Source organism: Borostomias antarcticus (assembly GCF_949987555.1).
Source record: "Borostomias antarcticus genome assembly, chromosome: 20".
Classification (NCBI taxonomy): domain Eukaryota; kingdom Metazoa; phylum Chordata; class Actinopteri; order Stomiiformes; family Stomiidae; genus Borostomias; species Borostomias antarcticus.
The window spans coordinates 3,853,018-3,880,027 of NC_140253.1; the positions used below are offsets into that span (position 1 = coordinate 3,853,018).

Consider the following 27,010-nt stretch of genomic DNA (forward strand, 5'->3'; position numbering starts at 1 on the left):
AACTAACGTTACATTTGATATTTCCCGTTGTTGAAATTTGGGTCTGTAGAGGGCAAACGTGTATACTATACTGTAAGCTAGGCCTGTTCATTATTCTGACAAATTCCATTTGAAATGGACGCATTGGGAAAGCTAACTAGCAATGTGTTTTCTTTCTAGTGCTTGCATCATTTCGCTGGTGATGTGATTATTTAGCTTAAGCAAAGTTTAGCAAACGTTAAAACGGTTATGCAGTAGCCTAAACTCGTACCCTTATCGTTGACTATACCCAGCCTAGCCAACGTTACTGTATTGCCAGCAGATATCGACAGTAGTTTGTTTAGTGCTAACTACGCCAGCTGTATTTTTGATGCACTATTCGTTCTGATTGCTTGATGCTATCTATACAAGCTGCTGTTGTTAACTATAGCTAGTCCGTTTCCCTCGTGTCATGCCATTGCCAGAAGGCCATGTTAGTATTGGATCCTCAGATCCCCCCTGGGGATGTCACGCCCTACACGCCCCTGAATCACTACAAACTAACGGATATTATATCTATTCTCACATTTGTAGGCTCAATACAGCCGCAACTGGCGATGTTTCTCTCTCTCTCTCTCTCTCTCTCCAATATTGTACATTACACGCACTTTGGAGTGGATTGGCGATAAGGCAGGACAGGACAGTTTGGAACTCCTTAAGCAGGGATTACAGTGGCCTGCTGGGGCTCCTTATCAGAGCACAGCTTATGTCTCACACACACACACACACACACACACACACCCACACACCCACACACACACACACACACACACACACACACACACACTCCCACTCCCCTCCCAGCTTCATTCTTAAAACAGCGATCCAGCAATGAAGGCAGCAGATAAGGAGTGCCATACAAGAGCCCTGATACGTTTGTCCTGTGGAGATATTTCACCCCTCGTTCCTTCTCTCTCTCCCTCCAGGCTCGTGACCTGCGCCGAGGGGAGGAGGCAGGGCTGCCCTGCTCTCGCCTGAAAACCCCCCTCCCCACCCCACCCCCTTCTCTTTCTCTTTTTCTCTCTCTCCCTCCATCTGTCCTCTCTCCCTCTCTGTCTTCCTCCTTCTACCCCCCAACCCCAGTCTCTGCACCATGCTGTGCTGGGGCAGCTCCGAGGCCGGGCAGCTGGGGATCGGCGAGGGCGGCGGCGGCGTGTTTGAGCCCAGGGGCTGCGCGGCGTTCGGCGGGCGGGGCCCGAGGGAGGTGGCCTGCGGAGGCCAGCACTCGCTGTTCCTGCTGCGCGACGGGAGCGTGTACGCCTGCGGCTCCAACGGCCGCGGGCAGCTGGGGCACGACAGGCCGGGAGGTTCACCGGGTAAGCTGTCGGGGGCGGGGCAGGGGGGACGGAGTTACGTCCCTCAGTAACGACCGTACGTGTGAGTGTACATCCATGGTGCACCGTTACTTTTTGCAGACACAGGAATAACAGTGTAGACAGAACGGCACACGGAAACTGCATTAGCAACGGCTTGACTGATTGTTGACAGACTGGATGTTGACAGTCCATAGGCCTACGGAAGGCCAATCCCACTAGGGCTTTCCCCTGCTTAAAATATCAGAATTTAATCCTCTTGTCAGGCTGTGGTTTTATGCATGACAGATTGGGTTTACTAAAAACAGGAAGCCTGGTGAGAGGAGGGTACGTGAGTCTGAAACATACAGCCCAGAAAAAGGCGCTCGTCACACGAGGATCTGATCAGAGCTGTCTCGAGCTATGACAGGAATGTTTTCTCTAGAACACTAGTGATTCAAAAAACAAACAAGAAAGCAGGCATTTGCAGAACAGACCTCGGTTCACGGGACAAAATTCCATTCCAGAACGGCTCAAAAGCGGTCCTGTCTTGTGTCTCGAAACGGTCCCAGCTGAGCCTGGCTGTGGTCATTATTTCTGACGTCTACCGTAACGGCCTGTAGGCCTAATCTGTTTCTGTTAGGCTGTGGGGTTGTAACCGGTCCTGGCTCAAATCTATTTCTGGGATGGTAGTGGTGGATAAACACACTCACATGTACGCTAATGAGATCCCACTGTGGCCAAAGAACTGCTCCGTTTGTATTGCTTCAACGTAGGCATTGTCTGTGTGTGTGTGTGTGTGTGTGTGTGTGTGTGTACAGTAGGCATTGAGTGTATCGGTGTGATTGTCATTGGCATTGTGTGCGCTTTTACTCTTTATACACGCAGGCCTATTCTCTACAGGAAGTCAGTAAACCCACAGACTATGTCTTTCCTGCTCACTTTGTGAATCCTGAACTCTCTTGAGTTGAATTCCCTTTCATCTTGGCAAGTGCGGTCTGGCCTCTCTCTGCTTTACTTTGTGTGTGTCCTTGTTTTCTGTGAGGCTACATGTCTCTGCTTGTTCAGAGAAATGAAATAGGAATCCGCGCCGTTGAGGAGCACTGAGGAGATTCCGAGAGACGGTTTGGTCAGATTGTGAGCCTACGCCAAATACCCAGCAGGGGTTTGGCCTATGGGGTAAAGCAGACAAGCGAAGGGCCTTCTGGATGACGTGGCCCTTCTGAGAGAGATGTCACATTTCTGTTTTCGCAAGCGGATCACGTCCGGGATAGGCCCTTGTGATGGGCGAACGTGGTTCAACTTGCCCTGTGCGAATGCGTAGAGATCACATTCCTACTAAAACGTACGGACTCGTTACTTGTGTGCACTGCTGTGTGTCTGTATTTGGGTGGGTATGTATGTACTGTATTTGGGTGGGTGGGGGGGTGGGTATGTATGTACTGTATTTGGGGGGGTGGGGGGGTGGGTGTGTATGTACGTTATTTGGGTGGGTGGGTGGGTATGTATGTACTGTATTTGGGTGGGTGGGTATGTACTGTATTTGGCTGGATGGGTCTTGTTCGCACCATATCTCGAAAACAAAATAACCCTATGATGTTCATACTTGGTACATATATTCCGCACAAGGTACCCTGGACCTTATTAGATTTTGGAGCGGATCCAAATTACAGGGCAGATCCACAAATTATTTTTCTCTTTCGTGTATAGGAGTTATTAATACTAACCAATCACCACAGGGCAGCAACGACTACCTCTCTCCATTGCATGACACATTTTGGAAAAGTCGTTTAGTCGTTTTTTTTTTACTGCAGTCTCGTCCTCAGAAGCGTGCGCTCGACAAACGCGTTCGGCGGATCTCACACCCCTACGATCCAGCTTGGTTCCAGGTTAAAAACTCTTCATATAAGGATTTTTTAAAATGTCAGTGGGAGTGAATGTAGGCGGAATTCACTTCCTGAACTGAAGCAAAAACAAAAGTGGGCGGGAACTGTCGCGCTCCAAGCGATGTAAGTCGGCACCTCGCCCGAGTGCAGTCTAGTTACACACACCCCTCTGTGGCTGTTACCCAGGCGGAAGCATGGGGATGGCTCCATTATACTATAACGGAGGTCAGTGGCAGGTTAAGGTTAGAGTTGGGGTTCGGCTTTAGGTTTGGGTCATCCCAAGCAATCCTGCTCACCCCCTCTTTCCCCCCCCCCTCCCGCCCCTTGCAGAGCTGGTGGGGGCCCTGGACGCCCAGAAGATAGCGGGGGTGTCGTGCGGCCGGGCCCACTCGGTGGCGGTGAACGAGCAGGGCCAGGTGTTCGCCTGGGGGCGCGGCGACTGCGGCCAGCTGGGCCTGGGGACCACCGAGGAGGCCGTCAAGATACCCAGGTGGGGGCGGAACGTACACCGACGCCCCCCCCCCCCCCCTTCTGATCTCCCTCTGTCCTCATTGCACCTGAATAACAGGACTTAGCGTTTTGTCTCGCAGTGAGATTATGATTTCTGCCCGTAGTTGTAGTTCAGCCACTAGTTTGTAAGTCTGAATCAGAGCATGGACTCATGTGTTTGATGTATGCTACATAGCCTATGTGTACAACACTAACCAATCAATCCTGGATTTTGCGCACCACTGGTTAAATGTGCCGTACACTACCAAGTGTACTAATCTGTATTCTCACCCACCGTCTCCTAAGTTAAGCGTACTGAACACGTGTGGTTCTTCTTCTTCTTTGTTTTTTTTGTCTCAGGCTGATCAAGAAGCTGTGTGAGCACCGCATCTCTCAGATCATGTGTGGCAACCAGCACTGTATCGCCCTCTCCAGAGGTCAGGGGAACATCTGCCTCTCTCTCTCTCTCTCTCTCTCTCTCTCTCTCTCACACACACACACACACACACGCATGCTGGCATTTCTCATAGCCTAATCCCATCACACAATAACTCCACCCGATCATCGCTGGCATACTCTAGCACTGATACATCAATATCAGCTCAGAGACTACAAATTTAGCATCGTGACTAACTAGCTCCACCTCAGTGAACATGATTAATATGGCCGCTATTAACTCAACCATTATCATCGGCCTACAGTATCTTATAAGAGTGCTTATCAGTGTTGCCCAACAGTAGCAGCTCATTGATATCAGCGTTAGCCGTGCGGCTAACTTCCTCGGCGCTAACGTCCTCTCTCTAGCCCTGGATAGCAACGTTAGCTGCGCGTCTAGCTCCCTCCAGGCTAGCTCCCTCCAGGCTAGCTCCCTCCAGACTAGTTCCCTCCAGGCTAACTCCCCTCCCTCCTCTCTGTCCCTCCATCCCAGACGGCCAGCTGTTCACCTGGGGTCAGAACGGTAGGGGTCAGCTGGGTCTGGGGAAGGGGGAGCCCAGCACCCTGTCCCCCCAGCCCCTCAAGTCCCTGTCGGGGATCCCCCTGGCCCAGATCAGCGCCGGGGGGGACCACAGCTTCGCCCTCTCCCTCTCCGGGGCTGTGTTCGGCTGGGGCGGGAACAGCGCCGGGCAGCTGGGCCTTAACGATGAACAGGGTAAACGGCGCCGCCTTCCCCCACTTTCGAATATATACATGTCTGTGTGGTTTAGAAACCCAATGTGTGTGTGTGTCTAGTGTAATTATACTGTAAACCAAAAGAGGAAATTCAGAATAAGATGTGAAAGGCGAAACCCTTGAGGTTAAGACATGTTTTTCGAGGGTGTCTTGGCAAACAAATCTACATTTGGAGACTTCCGCCATGACGGCCCAGTTGAAAGTGATAATTGATGTGATGGTTTATTCATCCCTCCCTCAGATCGCGCGGCGCCCTGCCACATCAAGTTCCTCAGGTCCCAGAAGGTGGTTTACATCAGCTGCGGAGAGCAGCACACGGCCGCCCTCACCAAGGTGAGACGCAGTGCGCCGCCAACGCCACCGCCGCCGGCCGTCAAAACGCACGCGGGCGCTCTGAGACAGCAGTTCAAAACCCGGCCCGGGCACTTCCTCTCGACTTGTCTTGCTTTCGTCATCCTGTCCAGATAAAACATGAAAGATAGTATTTTCAAAGAGGGAGGGACTACCTTTAAATAAAAAAATAAAAAATTAACAGTAGATTTTCTTCACCTGTTGTTCTGCCAGGAGGGGGGTTTGTTTACGTTTGGGGACGGCACTCGGGGTCAGCTGGGGCACGACTCCACCAGTAACGAGCCTCTGCCCAGACGGGTCCTGGAGCTGATGGGTAGTGAAGTCTCTCAGATCGCCTGTGGCAGGTACATCTTTGCACTGTAACACACACATTACCTCATAGAATATAGTTCCTATTATGATTAATTAAACTAGGTGTAACAGTGTATGAATCCATGACGTTAATCGATACATGACCATCAGTAATGACACATCACCACATCAACTATTCTACCATCATCTCAGACGGTGTGATTACGTTCTTGTTCTGCTACTGTGCAGTCAGTGAGGTAACAGAACCACAGACTTGACTCTCTGCATCAGATAAGACTTACAAGTCTTACAATCTTCCCTTCTCACCCCCCCAACCCTCTCTTCTCTCTCTCTCTCTCTTCCTCCCTCTCTCTCCCTCCTTCTCTCTCTCCCTCTCCCTCCCTCCCTCCCTCTCTCTCTTCCTCCGTCTCTCTCTCTCCCTCTGTCTCTCTCCCTCCCTCCCTCTGTCTCTCCCTCCCTCCCCCTCTCTCCCCCTCTCTCCTCTCCCTCTCTCTCTCTCCCTCTCTCCTCCCTCTCTCTCTCCCTCTCTCCCTCTCTCTCCCTCCATCCCTCTCTCTCCCTCTCTCCCTCCCTCTCTCTCTCTCCCTCTCTCAGACATCACACCTTGGCGTTTGTTCCCTCCAGTGGTACGGTGTACGCCTTCGGCTGCAACTCGCAGGGCCAGCTGGGCACGGGCGCGCAGGGAGACGCCAAAAGCCCACTTCCTGTCAAAAGCAGCGCGGCCATCGTCGCAGGACGTCCGCAGACGTCAGGTGACTTCCCGTAGCTGCCTCCTCAGCCGCCAGAGGAACGCTGCCAGGGATGTACCGTACGCCTATACGACCGTTTTAATGGCCTCTCAATGTCAGAGGGTAGCCTAATTTAAACCCGATGCGCCAGATGGCTGGTTACAGAGACCCATCTGGGAAGGCGTTGTTGGAAACTGTTTGGAAAAAGGAAGGCCCTTTCAAAAATCCTTGGCAGGTGATTGGATGAATCATCTGTCTATCACCATCTATCATGGCTAATTTCAACAAGGCCCAAGTCCATTTTGATCAGAGCACGAACAGATTCATGTTGAGCCTGGCCAGACTGATCGGTGTAGAGAAACAGAATGTGAGACCCGTCCGGTCTCACGAGGTCAGCCTAATTTAGCCGCAGCCCAACATTACACACCTGCATGTCGTTATTCGCCGGGCTCGCCGCTCAACTTAGCCGCGCGACAAATCGCTCAGTCAGCTTAGAATGTGAGTGAGTCGTATCCATAAACACCAGAACGTGAACGGCATTAAGATAGATCATATCTTCAGCCCTCGTCACAGTGCCCGGCCTAGAAAGACAATCTCAATTAGGCTATTCATTTGTATTACTATTAAAACAGGGACAGACCACATTAACCCGGCCTATGACATGTTTATGGAGGGAACTGGCACCTAAAAATAATATCCAAGAATCTGAAGTAGCCTCATAAAGTGCAACGTCCAGCACGTGATTTAAACTCTATTCTACCGATGATAAAACGCAACAGGTGGTTCTAGTGAATCAAAGGTCTTTAATATTGAAATCTGATTCCTTGGGTTGTCTCTCTGTGATTCATGGTGTCTGGTCCTTCCCTCGGCTTCCATAGCCCTACCGCCCCCCTTTGGGCTAATTTTACACAAATTCAATGCATTGTATGTTGTAAATACTACATTATTTTATTTAAATTATTGATGAATTCAATTCTGATTCTCTCTGATGTTTTTGTTTACCATAGAGAAGGACTGCGTTTCTACATTGAGGCGTGCTAGTCTTAACTGGTGACCGTTTTCTGTCCTTCCATCTCCCTAGAGCCAGATCATTTTGCCATAACCAAAATCAGCTGTGGAGGCGACCATAACTTCTTACTATACTCTGACAAAAAGGTAACGCACTTCTTTCATTACTCTTGCATGCTTACATTCAAAGTAGCACATAATATGCCACTAAAGTCCAAGGCTTATCTCAGTGTTGCTGCTAGTTCCCATTCTCTACCACTGGGAGGCGCTGCTGCACCAGAGATGTAACAGCTGTCAGTTCTACTCCTCAGGCTGAACTGACAACTGCCAGACCTGGGACAATTACACAGTTCAGGGAAAAAGTCCTTGATTTATGGAAGTATTTGAGGTGCGTTTGAGCTAACTCAGGAGTTTGGCCTTCTGCACCCTGTGTAGCATTTGCTAGCCTTTGCTAATTGTAACCAACTCTGACTAGCGCTGTCTGCTAGGGATATCCTGTTGACCGCCAGAAATGTGACACAGACAGAGACGTAACATCGTGCTTATTCCTCTATTTCTTTTATCTGCTAGGGGACATGCAGTAATTGGTCCCGAACAGCAGACTGAATAGCCTTGTACTGTATACCCCCCTGGGAACATAATGTACAGTACAAACATGGTTCTGAATGTGTGTTACTGTATATTCCCTTCCCCCTGGGAACATAATGTACAGTACAAACATGGTTCTGAATGTGTGTTACTGTATATTCCTTCCCCCTGGGAACATAATGTACAGTACAAACATGGTTCTGAATGTTTGTTACTGTATATTCCCTTCCCCCTGGGAACATAATGTACAGGACAAACATGGTTCTGAATGTGTGTTACTGTATATTCCCTTCCCCTGGGAACATAATGTACAGTACAAACATGGTTCTGAATGTGTGTTACTGTACGGTATATTCCTTCCCCCTGGGCCGTCTTTGTCCACTCCAGAGTTCCTCTCCCCCTGAAGACTTCAGAGTCATCAACAGCAGTAAAAGCATCTCCCTGATCAATTACGACAGTCTGAATTCCTGGAGGATGAAGCTGATAGACAACACAGACTCTAGTATTACCAAGTAAGCCAGAGCCACGGGGCAGAACGGCACTATGTATACAGCAACTGTGTGATTTTCGTCTTGACTACATTCATTGACGTACCATACAAACTTAAGAATTGTAAACCATTGCTTGCAAGCATACATTTCTTTCTCTTTCTCTCTCTCTCTCTCTCTCTCTCTCTCTCTCTCTCTCTCTCTCTCTCTCTCTCTCTCTCTCTCTCTCCCTCTCTCTCTCTCTCTCTCTCTCTCTCTGCGTTTGTGATACACCGTGCTCCAGTGACATCATCATCCTCCTGTCCTCCACGGCCTGCTGGAACGCCAGCTTCCTGGACCAAAGGTGAGCTCCGCCTCCCACAGGGTCTCCTAACCCCCCCGTCCTCACCCCTCCCTCTCTCCCCATCCTCACCCCCTCTCCCTGCTCTCTTCCCTCTCCCCCGTTTCACCCCTGTCTCCCTGTCTGCTTTCCACCTTTCCTCTACCCCCCTCCCTCCCTCCCTCTCTCTCCCTCCTCTACCCCCCTCCCTTCTTCCCTCTCTCTCCCTCCTCTACCCCCTCTCTCTCCTCTACCCCCCTCCCTCCCTCTCTCTCTTCTCTACCCCCTCCCTCCCTCTCTCTCTCCTCTACCCCTCCCCTCTCTCTCTTCTCTACCCTGTGGCTCTCCACTCCGGTCTGTGTGTCTCATTGCAAGGCTTTATCATAGAATCTAGGCGGAGCTGTTTGGCCTCTCCCCATCCTGTCGTCTTCTCCTCTTTGCTGAGGGAGAGAGAGTGTGTGTGTGTGTGTGTGTGTGAGAGAGAGAGAGAGAGAGAGAGAGAGATGTAATCTGATGTTACCCCTGCAACCTTTACCCCTGGGAAAAAAGCTAACGAATAGGAACACACTTTTCCAGAGGGACAAGATGATGTCCTTGTTTTGCCTTGGCAACGCACACACAAACACACACACACACACACACACACATACATGTGTCACGTTTCCAAACTGCTGACTGGAGGAGAAAGGATGGGAAAAAGATGCTATCTGCACAGAGAAACTGTGCCTCCGTTGAGAGATCCCCTCGGAGATACATCTCAGAGGGCGCCTATGGGTGAGCGGCAGCCATTTTGTGCCGAGCCACGGCCTCAATGAACCCCCCTCCAGCCCCGCCCCCCCCCCCCCCCCCCCCCGCTCGGACCCCCGTCAGCGTGATGGCTTCCTCTAGAGCTGACCAGTAAAGCGTCTTACCACCTGGCCTATGCTGGAATGCCAGCTTCCACATCGCCGCAGTTAACGGTTATATAAAGCTGTCGACGAATGCAGGACACACATTCTGTTCTAATATTGCATCATGGTGGGGGGGGCGGACAGAAAGAGTGAGGAAGAGAGAGAAGAAAGAAAGAGAGAGAGAAGCAGATAACTCACGAGGGTGGGAGGGGGAGAGACGGAGCAGAGAAAGAACGAGAGGGAGGAGTCCCTTTAGAGGCGCCCCCGCCGCCGCGGTTAGCATGCCGTTTGTGTAACTCGCAGCCACATCTGTTATTGTGTGCTAGGGGGCCCGGCAGGCTCCCATGTCACCCAGAGAACATCTCGCTCTGTTCCCGAACGCCGATTGCCCCGATTCCCATCCCTTTAGGAAGATAACGTAAGGAGGGTGTGAGCCGATAGCGTACGCCATTGTTCGCCGCCATTTTAACGGATCGGTTAATGGCTCCTCCGGTGTTGAATGGCGTCTCATCCGACAGGGGTGAGGGGTGTTCGGTTCCCACTGGGAGCCCCGTAGGAGACATGTAGTTCCTACTCGAAGACTTCAGGTCATCGAGGGTGTTTGTTCGACCTCAAAACGTCACACGTTCTAGACGGTTCTGCTGGTTTCCTGGTCCAGGGTGAACCAAGCCAAGTGCATCCTAGGCGTGTTGTTCTGCTCGCTGGCTGGTGTTTACTACACAGTCTCGTCCGAGCCAAATCTAGAGTCGAATTATTATGGCTAAATACTAACCCCCTCCGTCAGTATCGGGAGGCTGGTCTGTAAATAGCAATGGCCTTCACGCCGTTGAATTCCTCGGCTTCTGTGTGTGTGTGTGTGTGTGTGTGTGTGTGTGCGTGCACGTGCGTGCGTCACATCCACCAGTCCAGGCAGAGGCCAAAGGACAGGATTTGGAATCGGCTTAAATGTGTGACTTAAACGTGTGCCTGGGTGTGTGTGTGTGTGCATACTGTATGTGTGCGCCTGGTGTCTGTGTTTACGTGCATGTCTGCTCACACGTGCGCATATGCCCCGCGGTGACACCCCTCCCCCCGAACAGACGTGCCACGCTAGAATTAGAACCCTCAGAACGGCGGTAACGTGACGTATTTTCACCAACGCCACCACACAACACAGACCTGGAGTCAGACCATAACGTCCTAATGACGTCTAGGACACGACTGATGACAGGCCAGAGCTCTTAATCGTAAAACGTTTTAGATGTTTGTTTTCAACGGATCCTGTGTGGTTCTGTCGGTGGCCAAAGGTGTTGGGTTCAAATCCCAGTGGATCATAGATGATGTATCCAATTACCGTGGTGTAAGCGACTTTGGGTGACCTGTCTGTGAATGTGTCACCTTTTCTGTGTCATTAGGGGACAGTTTCTTAAACACAGATTACGCAGATTATTGGTCTAGACTGAAAAACCTTCCCAGTTGAGAATCTGGTTTAATCCAAGACCAGGGTTAGTCTTGTTTCTCAGTGTTAGATTGTCTATACTGTTAAGATGGTCTATCTTTGTATGATGATATTGTTATTATATAACGATCTCATCCATTATAAAATGTATCCGTCCTCTTGTTTTGTGTCCGTCCCAGTGACGATGGCCACTTCAAATCCAACCCAAAGATCCCGGGCATCGACCTCAACTCGGTCCGGCTGCTATTCGAGACCCTCAGCAAACCGGCCTTCTCCAGACTCCTGGAACAGGTAAACGGGGCCTCGCATTCAAGCGCAGCGGCGTCTCAGATAGACGGGGTGTGAGATTACGGGGGGGCGCGTCTTTATAACGCCAGGATATGACGGGACGTTTCGGCGGCGTCCCGTGCGGCGTGGTTAGTCGTCCGGACGGCGTGCCGGCGTGTGTTGTTTTTTGTTGTCGTTATTGTTGTTTGCCCTCCTCACGCCCATCTTATTGGGATTCACAGTTGTTATTGTCGACCGCCTACCTCATCCTGTCACAGGCTTTGTTTTTGACTCCGGAGTAATTGAACCCAGAAGCCTCTGTCTGAATTTGGAACACCCATATGACCCTAACACCCCCCCCCCCCAAATCCATAACGGACGGGGCCGACGGAGCTAGCTTTTTATCGGTCTGACGCGCACACAAGAGCACCCACACGCACATCTCGGTCTGTACACTTCGCCCCCGAACGCTTTCGGGATCGCGTCCAAAGTGGGCTAAGCCCGTCCCGCTAATGACATGTTCTGGACCAGCCACGCCTCAACCAAACCTGATTGATGATGATGATGATGATGTGTGAAGGCCGGGCTTCATTACCGACCACAGAAAGGGCGTCGCCCTTCATCTGGCCATCCAGGGTTTCCCGGACCGCCGCCTAGTCCCTCCGGTCCGACCCGTGGGCCTCTAAGAGGTACCGGGCTCCCCTCCCAAACACATCTGTAGCGATCCAGCATGCAATTACCGGTGTGATATTCGATGGCCACACATATATTCCTGGGATTCTCGACTGGTGTTGTTGTACTGGGCCAAACCAAGAGGAGCCTGGAGTTCTCAACAGTGTTTGGTGAATAGAACGGCTGATTGTTAAACTGGTGCATCTCGAATATAATGACCCAGGTCATCCATCCATCTCTCTCTCCCTCTCTCCACCCATCTCGCCATCTCATCTCCCTCTCCCCATCTCCTACTCTCTCTCTCTCTCTCTCTCTCTCTCTCTCCCACTTCTCCATCCATCCATCCATCTCTCTCTCTCCCTCTCTCTCTCCATCCATCTCTCCATCTCATCTCCCTCTCCCCATCTATCCTACTCTCTCTCTCTCTCTCTCCCTCTCTCCATCCATCCATCCATCTCTCTCTCTCCCTCTCTCTCTCCATCCATCTCTCCATCTCATCTCCCTCTCCCCATCTATCCTACTCTCTCTCTCTCTCTCTCTCTCCCTCTCTCCATCCATCCATCCATCTCTCTCTCCCTCTCTCTCTCCATCCATCTCTCCATCTCATCTCCCTCTCCCCATCTATCCTACTCTCTCTCTCCCTCTCTCTCCATCCATCCATCCATCCATCTCTCTCTCCATCCATCTCACCATCTCATCTCCCTCTCCCCATCTATCCTACTCTCTCTCTCTCTCTCTCTCTCTCTCTCTCAATCCGCCCACCTCCCCCCCTCTCACCATCCCTCCATCCATCCATCCATCCATCCACCCATCCATCCATCTCTCAGGCCACTAAGAGTTTTGAGAGCCTGCTGATCCCCCAGCTGCCCTGCTCCCCCCCGGACGTGGAGGCCATGAGGATCTACCTGATCCTGTCCGAGTGCCCCGCCCTGCGCGACTCCCGCAACTACATCACCCTGACCATCCCGCTGGCCATGGCCATCCTCCGCCTGGACGCCAACCCCAGCAAAGTCCTGGGTGGGTACCAGGAGGAGGCACACACAGGAGGCGTGGACACACACACACACACACTCGCACGCACGCACGCACACAGATTATTGAATATATATGCCATGGCATCGACATGTGAGGACTCACACACACACACACACACACGTGACATACACACACACACAGATTATTGAATATATACGCCATGGCACCGTCATGTGAAGACACACAAACACACGTGTGGACACACACACACACACACGTGCGCTCATACAGTACATGCAGGTCTGTGTGCTGAAACCCAAGCTTGCTTGCGGCTTCTCCAACAGACGGTCACACGCACACACACACATACATACAATATGCCGCACCCAGAGGCTAACACACGCATTGTTCTTATGCATCCGCACATCGCTGAACAGCTCCGACATCCGATCCGAAACGTAAGCTGCACCGTCCTCGTTACGACACCATGGACTCATTCTGCCGAAAAAACCTTAGACGAGGTTATTCAACTCACCGTGACATAACCTTATTCACTGTATGTGGATCACTGTGGCTTTAGCCTAGAGCTGGAACATGAACGCACCCGTTGAACGCCGGGCAGTCCATCATCGCCGATCACTCGTTAAAAGCTACTGGGATGTGGCCAAGCGCTATTGGGACGTTGTCAGATTCTCTACAGTGGTCTCATAAAAATGAGTCCTTGATTGCTGCCCACATCGTGATGGAACTAGACACCGAGGATAAACTCGGAAGCTACTTTCAAATCTGACTTTACACGGCTTGAGTTATTCCTCGGGACATAAAACATTAGCTACAGACTAGACTACGTACAGACTGTAGACTACCCAGATTCATAAAGCAATGCAAAAACAATATACAGTACAACAATGCACAGAGATAAAACATCTATAATTTAGCTAAAACAAACACAAGCATCTGATCCAATAATATTAATCACTTGTTTAAAATCACCCATGGAGACTAAGGTATGTAGTTGAATTGAGACTAAGGTAGTGTACGTTTAAGAGTGTCCTGCAGCTCATTGCATGCTCTGGGAGCACAGCATCTAAAAGCAGCTTTCCCTAACTCACTTTTGACTCGAGGGGCCTCAAGAACCAACCAGTCTTGGGGACCTTGTCTGGTAGCAAGGTATTTTTTGTAAGTTCTCTTAGCGGACAAGGATGTCCACCCTGCTGACTGATACAGTTTACAACGGTGTGTTCGAAAATGATCACCTGTAATAAAACAAAGTCCTGAGTGATGCACCGTGTCAAGCTGTTTTAAAATGGTGGAGCCTGCATGCTTATAGATAACGTCACCATAGTCCAGAACTGACATGAAGGTTTACTGGCGATGACCGAGGATGTACCAGCGGTTCCCTCGCTCGAGACGAACGCATTTCTAGTATTTGGACGAAAGCCGTCTTGCCACGCCTACGTGTAAAAACGTTGTGCGTCTCCCCCGCAGATAACTGGTGGGGCCTGGTGGAGGGAGGCGCGTTCTCCCGGCTGGTGGACACGTACAAGAGCATCGTGGTGTTCCTGCTGACGGGGGGCAAGGCCCTGCTCATCCCCGCCTTCCTGGACAGCCACATCAGCGCCGCGCTCAGACTGCTGGAGAAACTCCACAAGGTAAACGGACCGGACCGGACCATCTCTCTCAACGGGCTGAAACCACACGGAAAAAAAGAGAGAGAGTGGCCGGGAGACCAAAAGGTGTTTGTTGTCGTCGTCGTGTGTTGTCGTGTTGCCCGACTTGGAGGACAGGACAACGGCTACTGCAGAGCTTCGTAGGCTAAAATTAACTTGAGTCTTCTACCTGGGATTGAGAGTTGTTGTTGTTGTTGTTGTGGTTTACCCGGCAGGTGAACCTGAAGGCGCAGCACGTGGAGTACAACCGCTTCTACATCCCTGACATCACCAGCCTGGTGGACATCCAGGAGGACTACCTCAAGTGGTTCCTGACCAAGGCTGAGATAGTAAGCACCTCCTCCTCTCCTACCGCCATCGCGCCCTTTGACCTTTTATCCCTCTCTATTCCTCTCTCTCTCTCTATTTCTCTCTCTCTCTCTCTCTCTCTCTCTCTCTCTCTCTCTCTCGTTAGACTTCAAAGAAGTCTTATTTGTGGCAGTTGTGGTCATCGTGTTGAAAACAGACAAGCCACAAGCTCTCAGGAGCTCTCTCTCTCTCTCTCTCCCACACACACCACACACACACCACACCACACACACACACACACTCTCTAGTGTCACCCACCTCACATCTCCTGACCCCGGGTGCACCAACACAACCTCCCATGACCCCTGTCAATCACATCACCATGTTTTGGTCGTCCAGAATGTTCCCTAGGAGCGAGTCATACCAAATAACTACCACTTACTATCTTTTATCTCCCTTCATCTTGTTTTTCAGAAAATGAGAACACCGCCAGTTCAGGTACGAGTTATTTTGAGATTGTATCTAAAAGCTACAAATGGCATGAAATTAAACTAACCTGCAATGATGCAGTACATCTGGAAAAAACAGGTCTAGATACTGTATCCCCTTGAAATAAACCACAGTGTACTTTCCTCTCGTCTCGTCCACTCAGAGCTCAGTGACCCTGTGTACCTACCCCTTCATCCTGAACGCCCAGGCCAAGACCACCATGCTGCAGACCGACGCCGAGCTACAGATGCATGTAACGACCGTGTGTGTGTGTGTGTGTATCTTTAGCCGTGTGTGTCGAGGAGGGTTACTTCTCACGCAAATATTTACACTGGAGATTTACCGATAACAGATAATTAACCTGTTATGGCCGATAACCAATATTTACTGATGTCGGTATGTTCTGTATAAAAACAAGTTTCTATGATAAGCACATTTTTTACATACTGAAAAACACATGTAAACACTGTCTCTATTTTCAAAACATTTGGAAAAGCCGATAAATCATAGATTTACACATTGTTTCCTGTCAAAAACAACACGCAACAGCAGCTAGACAGAAATAATTGTTCACATCTGCCCTGTTTTACACTTCGGATCGATACCGATATATTAATACCGATACGATATAAAAAAATGACTAACATCGACCGATACCGATATGACTGCCGATATATCGTGCATCCCTAATTCACACAAGCGTACGCAATAACCGATGGAGAACTGATGTCTGAGTGGTCAACCAGAGATGAGACCTGAACGAAACCACTTCACGGGCTTTTCACCGCCGTCACGCCGTGGAAGTAGCTTCGTCTGACATGTATACAGCGGACGGTTCATTTTCTAATTTTACACTCCCGAATTTACGACGGGCTGCCAGGTGCTGTCAGTGATACACTCTCCTCAATTTTGTCTGACCTCTTTTTCCCTCTCCCCTCTCTTCCTCCCTTTGCTTCAAGATGGCGGTGAGCGGCGCCAACCTGTACAACGCCTTAATGCTGCTCACCGTGGAACCTCTGCTGCCTAGGAACCCCTTCCTGGTGCTCCACGTGCGCAGGGACCACCTGGTGAGCGACGCGCTGCGCGAGCTCACCGTCTACTCCGACGTCGACCTCAAGAAGCCGCTCAAGGTCAGTGGTCGATCTCAGAAGGGCGGCAGAGGGGTCGCCGGGGTCGCTGGGGTCGCTGTAGGTCAAGGACAGGGCTGTGAAAGAAAGGATCGGAAAAGAAGGGGAAGAAAATGTTGAATTTGTATCAGTTTAGGAGAAAGGGATCAAAGGCGTTCAGTTATCTCTAAAGCCCCCCTTCTCTCTCTCTCCCCCTCCTTCCTTGTCTCTCTTTCCTCTCACTCTTTCCCTCCCTCCTCTCCCCTCTCTCTCTCTCCCCCTCCTTCCTTGTCTCTCTTTCCTCTCACTCTTTCCCTCCCTCCTCTCCCCTCTCTCTCTCTCCCCCTCCTTCCTTGTCTCTCTTTCCTCTCACTCTTTCCCTCCCTCCTCTCTCCTCCCTCTCTGCAGGTGATCTTTGACGGGGAGGAGGCGGTGGACGCTGGGGGGTTGACCAAGGAGTTCTTCCTGCTGCTGCTGAGGGAGCTGATGGACCCGGGCTACGGCATGTTCACCCACTACGCTGACTCCAACCTGCTCTGGTTCTCAGACAAGGTGAGACACACACACACACACATACACTTACATACACACACACATACATACACACACACACACACACTTACACACACTTACACATACGCTTACACACACACACACACACACACACACACACACACACATACACACACACACACACACACACATACACACACACACATACACTTACACACACTTACACACACACACATACACTTACACACACACACACATACACACACACACACACACACACACACACACACACACACACACAGGGTCAGCCTCTCACTGGAATACTATCCGGGTGTCTGAATCGCAGACTCAGCAATTTCACCATATGGATGTGTTCCTATCGGTCTAAAAGCTGCCATATTCAAGTGTGCAAGTTCACCTTTCTACAATAATACACGCAATAAAACACGAAAAACAACAGTTTGAGCTGTGGATAAAAGGGTACAAGAGACGAGGGCAGCCTCAAATCCGAGAGGTGCGCAGCACGGAGAAAAACGCTTAGTCACAAGCGTCTGTTGGGCTGAGATACCTCAAGGTCGGCGCCGTTATTGAATTCCTCCCACTCTGGTCCTGGAAGAGGTCCAGCCGCCCTCGCCTGCCAGGACGCGGTATCTGGGTCGGGATTCATTGCCTCTTAAACGCATGCTGCATCTTGACAGCTAAGGAAGCTCTCGTCCCGCCCTTATCGGCCGCGGGTTTTGTAATCTAGGAGTGCAGACTATTTTCCGAATTGTTTAGGCTACATGATTTTGCTACATGAAGTTTCATTGTTTATCTGTGACTCGAAATTGACCTTTTCCTGCCAAGAGCTTAGTGAGATTCATTTGATACTTTTAAGCGCGTGATAAAGGTCGGCGGGGTCATATCTGCCGCCGAGTGGCGGTTCGTGTTTCGGTGGACATGATTCTGTATCCGGCAGCGTCGCTCCGAGGTGGAGATTTCATCATCGCCAGCGTGTTAGTTCGCCCCGCGTCAGCGGTTTCAGTCGCCTGTGTGGGAGCGCTGGAAAACGCCACGGCGTTGGAAACATGCCTGTGTACAAAACAGGAGCCGGGGTTGTGGGAGAAAGCGTCCGGACAGCCTGACATGGTTGTTTTTAACAGAGATAATTAGGTTGTTTTTCACAGAGAGATATGTAGCTGGTTTTTAACTGAGAGATATCTACGTTGTTTTTCACAGAGAGATATCTAGTTTTTTTTCACAGAGAGATATTCAGGTTGTTTTTCACAGAAAGATATCTAGGTTGATGTGTAGGAGGCACAACCGAGAAAATGGTTGAAAATTGACCTACGTGTAGTCAACAATATTTTGATATTTCTGAACACATGTTTGTCTCTTGGAGCAGAGTAGTATTTGTAGTAATTGATGTTTACTACCCTCTCTGGCTGTACTGGTGAACAGACACGAGCGGCTGGAACAAACCCTCGTCTTAATTGGCCCAGAACAGAAATACTCTCAGCCTCTCGACCACTGAAAACCAGACATGCATCTGTCAATATTGTAATGCACTTTATCTACCTACTGTATGTATAGCCATAACCAGGACAATACCTCTGATTTAGATTCACGCGTCTCGAAGGGAAAGGGTCAAAGTTGTCATGTCGTAAAAAACAAAGACGTGAATATTTACACGTTTGGTCATCTTAAAGGAGTAGTAAAGGGAAAATGCATGTTTAGTCCTGTTTTAAGGTTACTTATCATATACAATGGTTCAGATCAAAACGTTGACAAAACTATCACTTTTGAGAAAGTCTGATAATTGCTCTACCACCGTTTTGGTCATACAATGGATGTGGGTGGGCATCTTGAAAAATCATTCAAAAAACATGTTAAACTCTCAATTTCAAAGACAAGAAACCATTGTATATGATCATAAGTAACCTTAAAACAGGGCTAAACATGAATTTTCCCTTTACTACTCCTATAAATAAAGGACGCCCACCAGTGGTTTTCGTAACAGACGTTTTACACAGGTCTCTCCCTTCACATCCCTGTGTGTGTGTGTGTGTGTATATGTGTGTGTCTCTGTGTGTGTGTGTCCCAGTGTTTCGTAGAGCACAACTGGTTCCACCTGATCGGGATCGTCTGCGGCCTGGCCATCTACAACTCCACGGTGGTGGACCTGCACTTCCCCCTGGTCCTCTACAAGAAGCTGCTGGAGGTGGCTCCGGACCTGGACGACCTGAAGGAGCTGTCGCCCACGGAGGGCAGGTAACCGACTGACTGACCCACCACGGACCTCCCAGGTCCCAAGCTCACCTGTCAGTTTTGAAAGAGTCTTGAGGTGTGTTTGATTTAAATATTCAGAGTTTGGGACTCTTGGGGGTGGGTCCATTGGATCCGCGGTACGATTTTACGCTGAATGAAACGCGTCCGTGGGTTAAATTGATGGGGCTTCCGCTATTCATTGAACCCAATGTAATTGCTGTTCTGAGGGCAAGTGTGTTTGATTTTTAACAGAGTGGGACCCAAGGGAAATTCCCTCTGCTCCTTTGCTCTGTATCTGGAATCAATGTAGCTTATTAACTCAAACCAGTTTTTTTTAGAGGGCAGTTTGGACTCCCATCTCGAAATCCAATCGAGGCGAAATGGGGCCAATGAAATTGCATGGAAGACACTCCCTCGCCCCAAAGTGACATCACTGTTTGGCATAAGGCCGTTTTCACAGTGTAACAAGATTACAGTACATAGCCGGCAGTAGTTCATACAGCAACCCAAAACCAACTGAGATCCTCTCTCTTATTTCATCAGGAAGCGTTTCCTCATATCAATTCGGAACAGAGATGGAGGAAGAGTTAGCTTTAGCCTAGCAGTTAGCTTTAGCCTAGCGTCTTAATTGTCTGCAGATGGCCAGAGAGGAAGGAGGAGCGGAGGCCATTGATCCTCAGATTGGTAGTCTGAGGGCTACAATTAAGACCAGCGGCAGCAGCGATGGAGACTGTCACTGGAAGAGTCAGCGCCCGCCCACCACCCCAGGGAAATGGCTGCCTTGTTGTGCCTCAAAACGACTATTAATCGTGTCTCGGTGTGTTTTTCCCAGCTTGACTTTTAGTGCCCCTCTAGGAGCTCTCTCCAGGCAGTGAGAGGGGTTTGAATCTCACCACTGATGGCAGCATGAGTTTTTAAACCCAGAACTCTAGAAACTCTGTAATATATGACTGAGTGATACTGGAGTGAGGGCAAGTGAAAGATGTAGCTCGAAAGTGCTCCTTTCAAGGGTTGCTGAATCAGCTCTCGCCTAAGTGACAAAAATCCAAGGCACTGACCTCTAAGTCTCATGTTTGATTGCCTCTCAGAGTAGGGATACCTCAGGTTTTGGAGTAGGCCCACTCACGAAGTCCCGAAGGCCTGGTTCCTGGCTCTACTTCCTGCTGTAAAACTTTGGCAGGTCAAGCGAAATCCAATCCAAGACTCCTCACAAAACACAGCGGGGCAGGGTGTGTTCTTGGAGCTTTCTAGATGTTGCTCCAAGTGCTTTTCACACTCAAATAAAATATAGACACACACACACACACACTTGGCTGCCCACACTTGGCTCAGGTGGGACAACTTTCCCCCTTAGCGCTCCTATCCAACACCGAATGGCCTCATTTTTACTTCCTGTGTTTTGGTGCTCAGGGTACGCATCTCCCTAGCAGCCTGCATAGCTAGCACAGCCCCCACCACACTCCCTCACCCATCAACAACTATTATTAGCTTCCAGCATTGGCTCTCAGAGGGGCTAGTGCTACAGGGAGTGTCAGTTTTACTCATCACTTTAATCCAAGCGGTTTGGGGGAAAGGCCCAGCTGGCGGGGCTAGCTAACTGGTAAAGCTAACGCTAAGCGCTAAAATATTCCGTGATGCCGTCAAGGGCAGGGGACCCTAAAATGGAGGAGTGACTTTATCAGGAAAGTGTCTAGCTATGCCCGGAGGATTGGCAGAGGGGGGCGTGTGCGTTCCAGAGAGGAAACGTACTCCTCTGTCAGAGTCTTTGACCTCCCACAGATGACAAAGATGCGACGAATTATGACGATGAGGATGTCATGTTAGTCTCCATTCCCAACTCTGGGTCTCACGTTCTCTCTCCGTTTGCCAATAAAAGGGAGAGAACATGGCTTTTTTTTATCATTGCTGTTAGGAATTTAAAGGACAAAACACACACACACACAGACACACACAGAGTCAGTTTCTCATTCTCTCTGTCTCTCTCTCTCTAGGAGTCTCCAACAGCTCTTGGACCACGAGGGAGATGACATGGAGGAGAAATTTTGTCTAAACTTCACTGTAAGCCCGTGACCCAACACTGAACTTGCTAAAAGCTTTTAACACATAAACACAAGCTTTCTCTACGCTGCAATATACGACTTCGGAGTGCTGCGTTACACAACCTCTGTTCAGAGACATTTCTGATGACTGAGTCCCTTCTCTCTCTCTCTCTCTCCGTCATACTCTCTCCATCTTTGCGTCCGTCTCTCCCAGATCACCCGGCAGTATTATGGTCTGACGGAGGTCAAGGAGCTCATACCCAGAGGAGAGAACATCATGGTGAACAAGAGCAACAGGTGAGTCCCCTTCCTCCCTGATTAGGCGTGACATCACAATGCTCCGTTTCTGAAGTGTGACCCATTCTGACATCACAGATGCCGTGACGGTAGTGACGTCACAAACCCCCAACATCACTACAAGCCGTGCCAATAACCACGATATACCGACGGTTAAATCACAGGTAAAGGTATCATTCCGTAAAAGCCGTCAGCTGCGTTAAGTTGCTATAACAACGGTAAACAATTGGGAACTAATATTTCGGATTGCAGAGGGCTGGAAGCAACGTAGTTTAGCGAAATCGAACACTACACACCCATCGTTTTCAAAAGAATATTTAACAGCAGTGCCGTGCTGTTGTATGAATGTATAAAAGCAGTAACACACTCGAGGTTGTGCTTTCTAGCCAATCAGCGTTCTATGAGGAAATATTAGCATTCACGCTGGGCGTGGTTTAGGTGGTTCGTTGAATACAGTTTATCCAATCACCTGCCCCATTTCCAAAGAAGCTTTCACAGGGATGGTTGTGTGGTACAAACCTTCTGGCACATCAGGTTAATATTTTGGTGATTTGTCTTGAAAATCGATGGGTTAGATGAAAGTCTTTCTAACTGGCGACCCCACTTCTGTACCACAGAGGACTGTGTACAGACACCAATAAACTCATCTCTCTCATCCTCCTCTCCTGCTCTAACAGGCAGATGGCAAACGCTTTTTTTTTTTTTTTTTTCTTTTTTTCTTTTTTTCCGTGTTTCCAATCCGGCCTGGAGGGTCATGACGCTCTCGGGCGGTCCGTGGCCCTCGTCTCCACCAGACACGCTTCCCGGATTCACAAAATAAAAACTCCCCCGCAGCATAATGTTGTCATCACCCCCCACCCCCCCGACCCGTGTTTTACGCTGGCACACATGGGCCAGACACTAAGTGCCTGGTGGAAGAGTCCATTGGGGGGGGGGGGGGGTTGTTGAACAGATGGGTCCGTCCCCGGAAACAGGTGCAACCCGCGCACTCAGCACAAACAGCCTCGTTATTCTCTGATATTTCATTTGGCCGCTGGGCCTGATCATTATAGCAGCCAGCCAGACAGAGAGAGAGAGAGGAGGAGAGAGAGAGAGAGGGGGGGGCAGAGAGATAGAGAGAGGAGAGAGAGGCAGAGAGAGACAGAGGGGGGGGGGGGGTCGGGCAGGGTAGTTATCTTCATCCTCCACAGAGAGATCTAAGCGTCCATTTTGAAAAATGATGTTTTTAGTAACTGTCTCTTTCCCTAAGCCAGTGCAGTTAAGACAGCTAGGGACAGTTTCTCCGTTAAACTCGGCCAAGGACAGAATATGCCCTTTCAGTGGAGAATCTCCATTTCACATTCGACATGCTTTGTAATCTGGGACTAGGTTTTAATCTGTGTTTGAGAAACCAAACTTCAGAGTGACGTGGGACGAGATTAGGACCTGGATGTTTTAGTCAGAGCTACGCTACGACTCTGAGGGAGTGAGCCTTGTTTATGTGGACTAGATGTTAGTCTGGAGCTCCACATCGATCGTGTTCCTGCTCACAGAGCTTTGTGACAGCATGAGTGTTTGCTGCTGCAGGGCTAAAATCCGAGGGTGTGTGCGTGCGCACTATGCTGTTGAAGCACATTTGCAGGCGGAGAGTGTGTGTGTGTATTTGTGAGGAAAAAGTAGGCCAAAGAGCAGTGTTCCCCAATGCCTCAAGCTGTGTGTGTGTGTGTGTGTGCGTGTGTGTGTGCGCGTGCGTGTATGTGCCTGTGTGCCTGTGTGTGTGTGTGCGTGTGTGTGCGCGTGCGTGTGTGTGTATGTGCCTGTGTGCCTGTGTGTGTGTGTGTGCGTGTGTGCATACATACATATTTGTGAATGCGCAAAAACAGCGGGCCACAGTTCAACCCTTGTATCCCGCCTCCGTCTGGTCTCTCTAACAAAGCTGGCTCCTGCTCCTGCTGTATGACAGGAAGTCAGGCAGGTGGCCAACCATGCACCAACACAGGGTTCACACGTCCTTCCCTGGGCGTGCGGGGCTGAGCTCCAGTAAGCCCAGACGCAGCTACCGCCTGATGATCTAAGCACCAGATTACACTTCCCTAAACAGGAATAGATTATAGGCCACAGTGCGTCTCAATACACTTGAGGGTGTGTGTGTGGTGTGTGGTGTGTGGTGTGTGTGTGTGTGTGTGTGTGTGTGTGTGTGTGTGGAGTTGGCAAGACGAGAACCACCTTCCTGTTTTAAGGATGGAGGGTTCAAGAAGTTCCTTTGTCCATTTTTCTCCAGTGCATAAAAACAGTGTACTGTATCTACATAATGACTCACAGGAGACTCGGTTTGTCTTATGTTTAGGCATTCAATACGACTATTTGCAATATTTAGGGAAAGCTCAGGACAATTGTTCTTGACCTGAGTCTTCTGTCTGCCGTCAGGGTAGTGAAGCTGATCTCCAGGATAGTGGACGGACGGACAGACAGACAGACAGACAGACAGACAGACAGACAGACAGACAGACAGACAGGCAGGCAGGCATTTCCCCTGGGCGAGACCTCCCCATTCTAGCCAACTATCTTCCAAAACAACAGCTGAAGGACTAATTACTTTGTCAGAATCATGTAATGTGTGCCTGTGTGTGTGTATACAGTGCGCACACAATACGGTCGCTCTCTGTTTCTTCAATCTTGAAACTGACGGAAGAACACTTTGCTACTCGTTGTACCTGTATGATGTAGAATGAGACATCTGACGTTGATTATTTTGTCTTTCAGGAGGGAGTTTGTGGAGGCCTACCTGCGGTATGTGTTGGCGGACTCAGTCAGCGAGCTGTACTCGGCCTTCTCCGCAGGCTTCCTGAAGGTGTGCGGAGGGAAGATCTTGTCTCTGTTCCAGCCCTCAGAACTCATGGCCATGGTGGTGGGCAACAACAACTACAACTGGGAAGAGATGGAGAAGGTGAGAGCTAGCGCTAATGCTAATACTACCGAAGTGATGGAGGTGAGAGCTAATGCTAACAGAGGTTATCCAGGTGAGAGCTAATGCTAACATAAGTGATGGAGGTGAAAGATAATGCTAATAGAAGTGATGGAGGTAAGAGCTAATGCTGACAGACGTGATGGAGATGAGAGTTAATGCTAATGCTAACAGAATTGATGGAGGTGAGGGCTAGAGGTGCCCTTGATTTAGGTTAACCCAGTACAATGTAGTCAATGGAACAGTCCCAAATGTGCAAAATTTGAATGAAATCCAATGCACCTGCACCTCATATTTATGAGCATGGTCACTGTAAAAAAAGAAAGAGTAAAAAAAATAAAACAGGCTTATCTCTAGGGTCGGGCTTATTGAAAGGGTGGGTATCGCTAAGGCTCGTCAGGGGTTGCGATTATACATAGGAATTATCCAACTGGCTAACAGCGAAAGTTCAAAAGCTTGTGGTCACCGTAGATTAGCATCGCGGTGGAGTCTCCTAGATTAATATGGCGTTCGTGGAGAGACACGGGCCTCTTGGTCTACGTACTGTACGTGTTTCTGAGCTGGTCATGTGGCAGGTTGCGTTGCATAAGGGAGGGGTGTTTCTCACAGCCAAACGCTGAATGTGGGGAAAATGTATGAGGTTTGGAAACTGGGGTTAGAGCAGGTAAAGTGTACACACACACACACACACAGATGCACACAGCTGCGTGCACACACACACAACTACACACACACACACGTGCACAGACAAACTCACACCGGAGTAGAGATGTCCAGAGACACACACACACACACGCACAACAGTGAGAAATTCCACAGATCAGTCAGATATCAAGGAATCATGTCCTGTCAAGAGAACGTCACGAAGCCACAGTGACTGTGTTACATACGGAATGTCGTCTCAGCGGTTCCACTACTGGCGATCTCACAGTGTGTTGTTGTTGTTTGTTTGTTTGTTTTTTGCTCCCATCTCTCCCAGAATGCGGTTTACAAGGGGGAGTACTCAGCCACTCACCCGACTGTGAGAATGTTCTGGGAGGTCTTCCACGCGTTCCCTCTGGAGAAGAAGAAGCAGTTCTTGCGTAAGCTGGTTCAAACTAGAACCCAGATGGGGCTTGGAGGACTCCATTAGTGTAATCGGGGAAAACGATCTGTTCTCCAAGAGCCTCTCTCTCTCCGTCTCTCGCCCCCAGCCAGTCTGTAAAGGCCAGTATGTTTGACGAGACGCAATCAGCCCACTCAGAAGAACACAACAGTTAGGTTAAGGCAATAATGTCAGATGTGACAGTTTCTATAAAGATATGATACGCTGTTACAAGCCAGGTCACGCCAGTAGCCATTTCTGTATAGCTTCCAATGGGCCTCGTTTACAAGACGAACTTGCGACAGAAAACTGGGCGTGCGGTCATTTCCACACAAAGCTCGGCATTTATCAGTTTGGATTGGAAGCATATACTGTATTCAGCCAGCCATATATTCATGACTTAAGAATATGTACTTTGCAAAATGTTCTATTTTGTAAAGGCCTCAGCGATGTATCATATCCCTAACATAAACAGGTATTTTCAAATTGTTTGCAATTAACAGGGTAAGCAGTTTTTTTTGTAAGATTAATTCCGCTTTCATTTTGAGATGGCATACTTGTTAAGCTAGGCTACTGGTGACATAATTACAAGCAATCCAAATTAAAAGCAATGGGTAGGCTAATGGATTTGCAGTGTGATGCTGTAGGTTAGACGCTCATTCAATCAAGAGCTTTGACAGTCATCAGATCTCGGCAATGACAGATCTGACTGCAGAAGACCTCTACACGCCCGTAAGACGCGATACGTAGGGGCGACATATTTAAATGACGATCATTTTCAGCCGCCCAAACATTCGTACGCCGCGATTGGGCGAGACACGAAGGCTTCACAAACCCTGTCATACCGCCCTTCCTGCTCTGGTTTCTGCGTTCGATTGACTAATGAGGGCCGCTGTCTCAAGGTCTCAGTCTGTGCTCACCCCCCCCCCCCCCTCCCTCTACCCTAACCCCCCCCCAGTGTTCCTGACGGGCAGCGACCGCATCCCCATCCACGGCATGGAGAGCCTGCGCATCGTCCTCCAGTCCACCACGGCCGGGGAGCACTACTTGCCCGTGGCCCACACCTGCTACAACCTGCTGGACCTGCCGTGCTACCGGACCAAAGACACGCTGCGCCGCCGCCTCACACAGGCCGTGGAGCAGTACGAGGGCTTCAGCCTGGTCTGACCACCCGGGGGGGGAGAGTACGAGGGCTTCAGCCTGGTCTGACCACCCGGGGGGGGGGGAGAGTACGAGGGCTTCAGCCTGGTCTGACCACCCGGGGGGGGAGAGTACGAGGGCTTCAGCCTGGTCTGACCACCCGGGGGGGGAGAGAGAACGGCCACACCCTCTGACCCCGGGGGGGGCTGGAAGGACCAATAGTAGCAATGGCTGCAATGTTCGGTAGGGCGGGGCGGGGGGGATGGGGGGGTATTAGCGCTGATGCTAACGCACTTTATTCA

At 49.9% G+C, this 27,010-nt stretch overlaps 1 protein-coding gene across 1 annotated transcript; it reads left to right on the top strand.

Moving 5' to 3' along the window:
- Positions 1-1,033: 1,033 nt before the first annotated feature.
- LOC311322314 (putative E3 ubiquitin-protein ligase HERC3) lies at positions 1,034-26,735 on the top strand (the record flags this gene model as incomplete). Its single annotated transcript, XM_084454375.1, has 24 exons — positions 1,034-1,334; positions 3,527-3,686; positions 4,046-4,122; positions 4,614-4,835; positions 5,097-5,188; positions 5,420-5,550; positions 6,113-6,270; positions 7,328-7,401; positions 8,230-8,354; positions 8,614-8,673; positions 11,157-11,268; positions 12,744-12,933; positions 14,380-14,543; positions 14,777-14,890; positions 15,324-15,347; positions 15,502-15,591; positions 16,298-16,468; positions 16,853-16,996; positions 19,041-19,207; positions 21,196-21,262; positions 21,458-21,540; positions 24,283-24,466; positions 25,464-25,566; positions 26,527-26,735. Exons 1-24 carry the CDS (start codon positions 1,112-1,114, stop codon positions 26,733-26,735), a joined length of 3,144 nt encoding a protein of 1,047 aa, XP_084310501.1. The 5' UTR covers positions 1,034-1,111.
- Between the last annotated feature and the right edge of the window lie 275 nt (positions 26,736-27,010).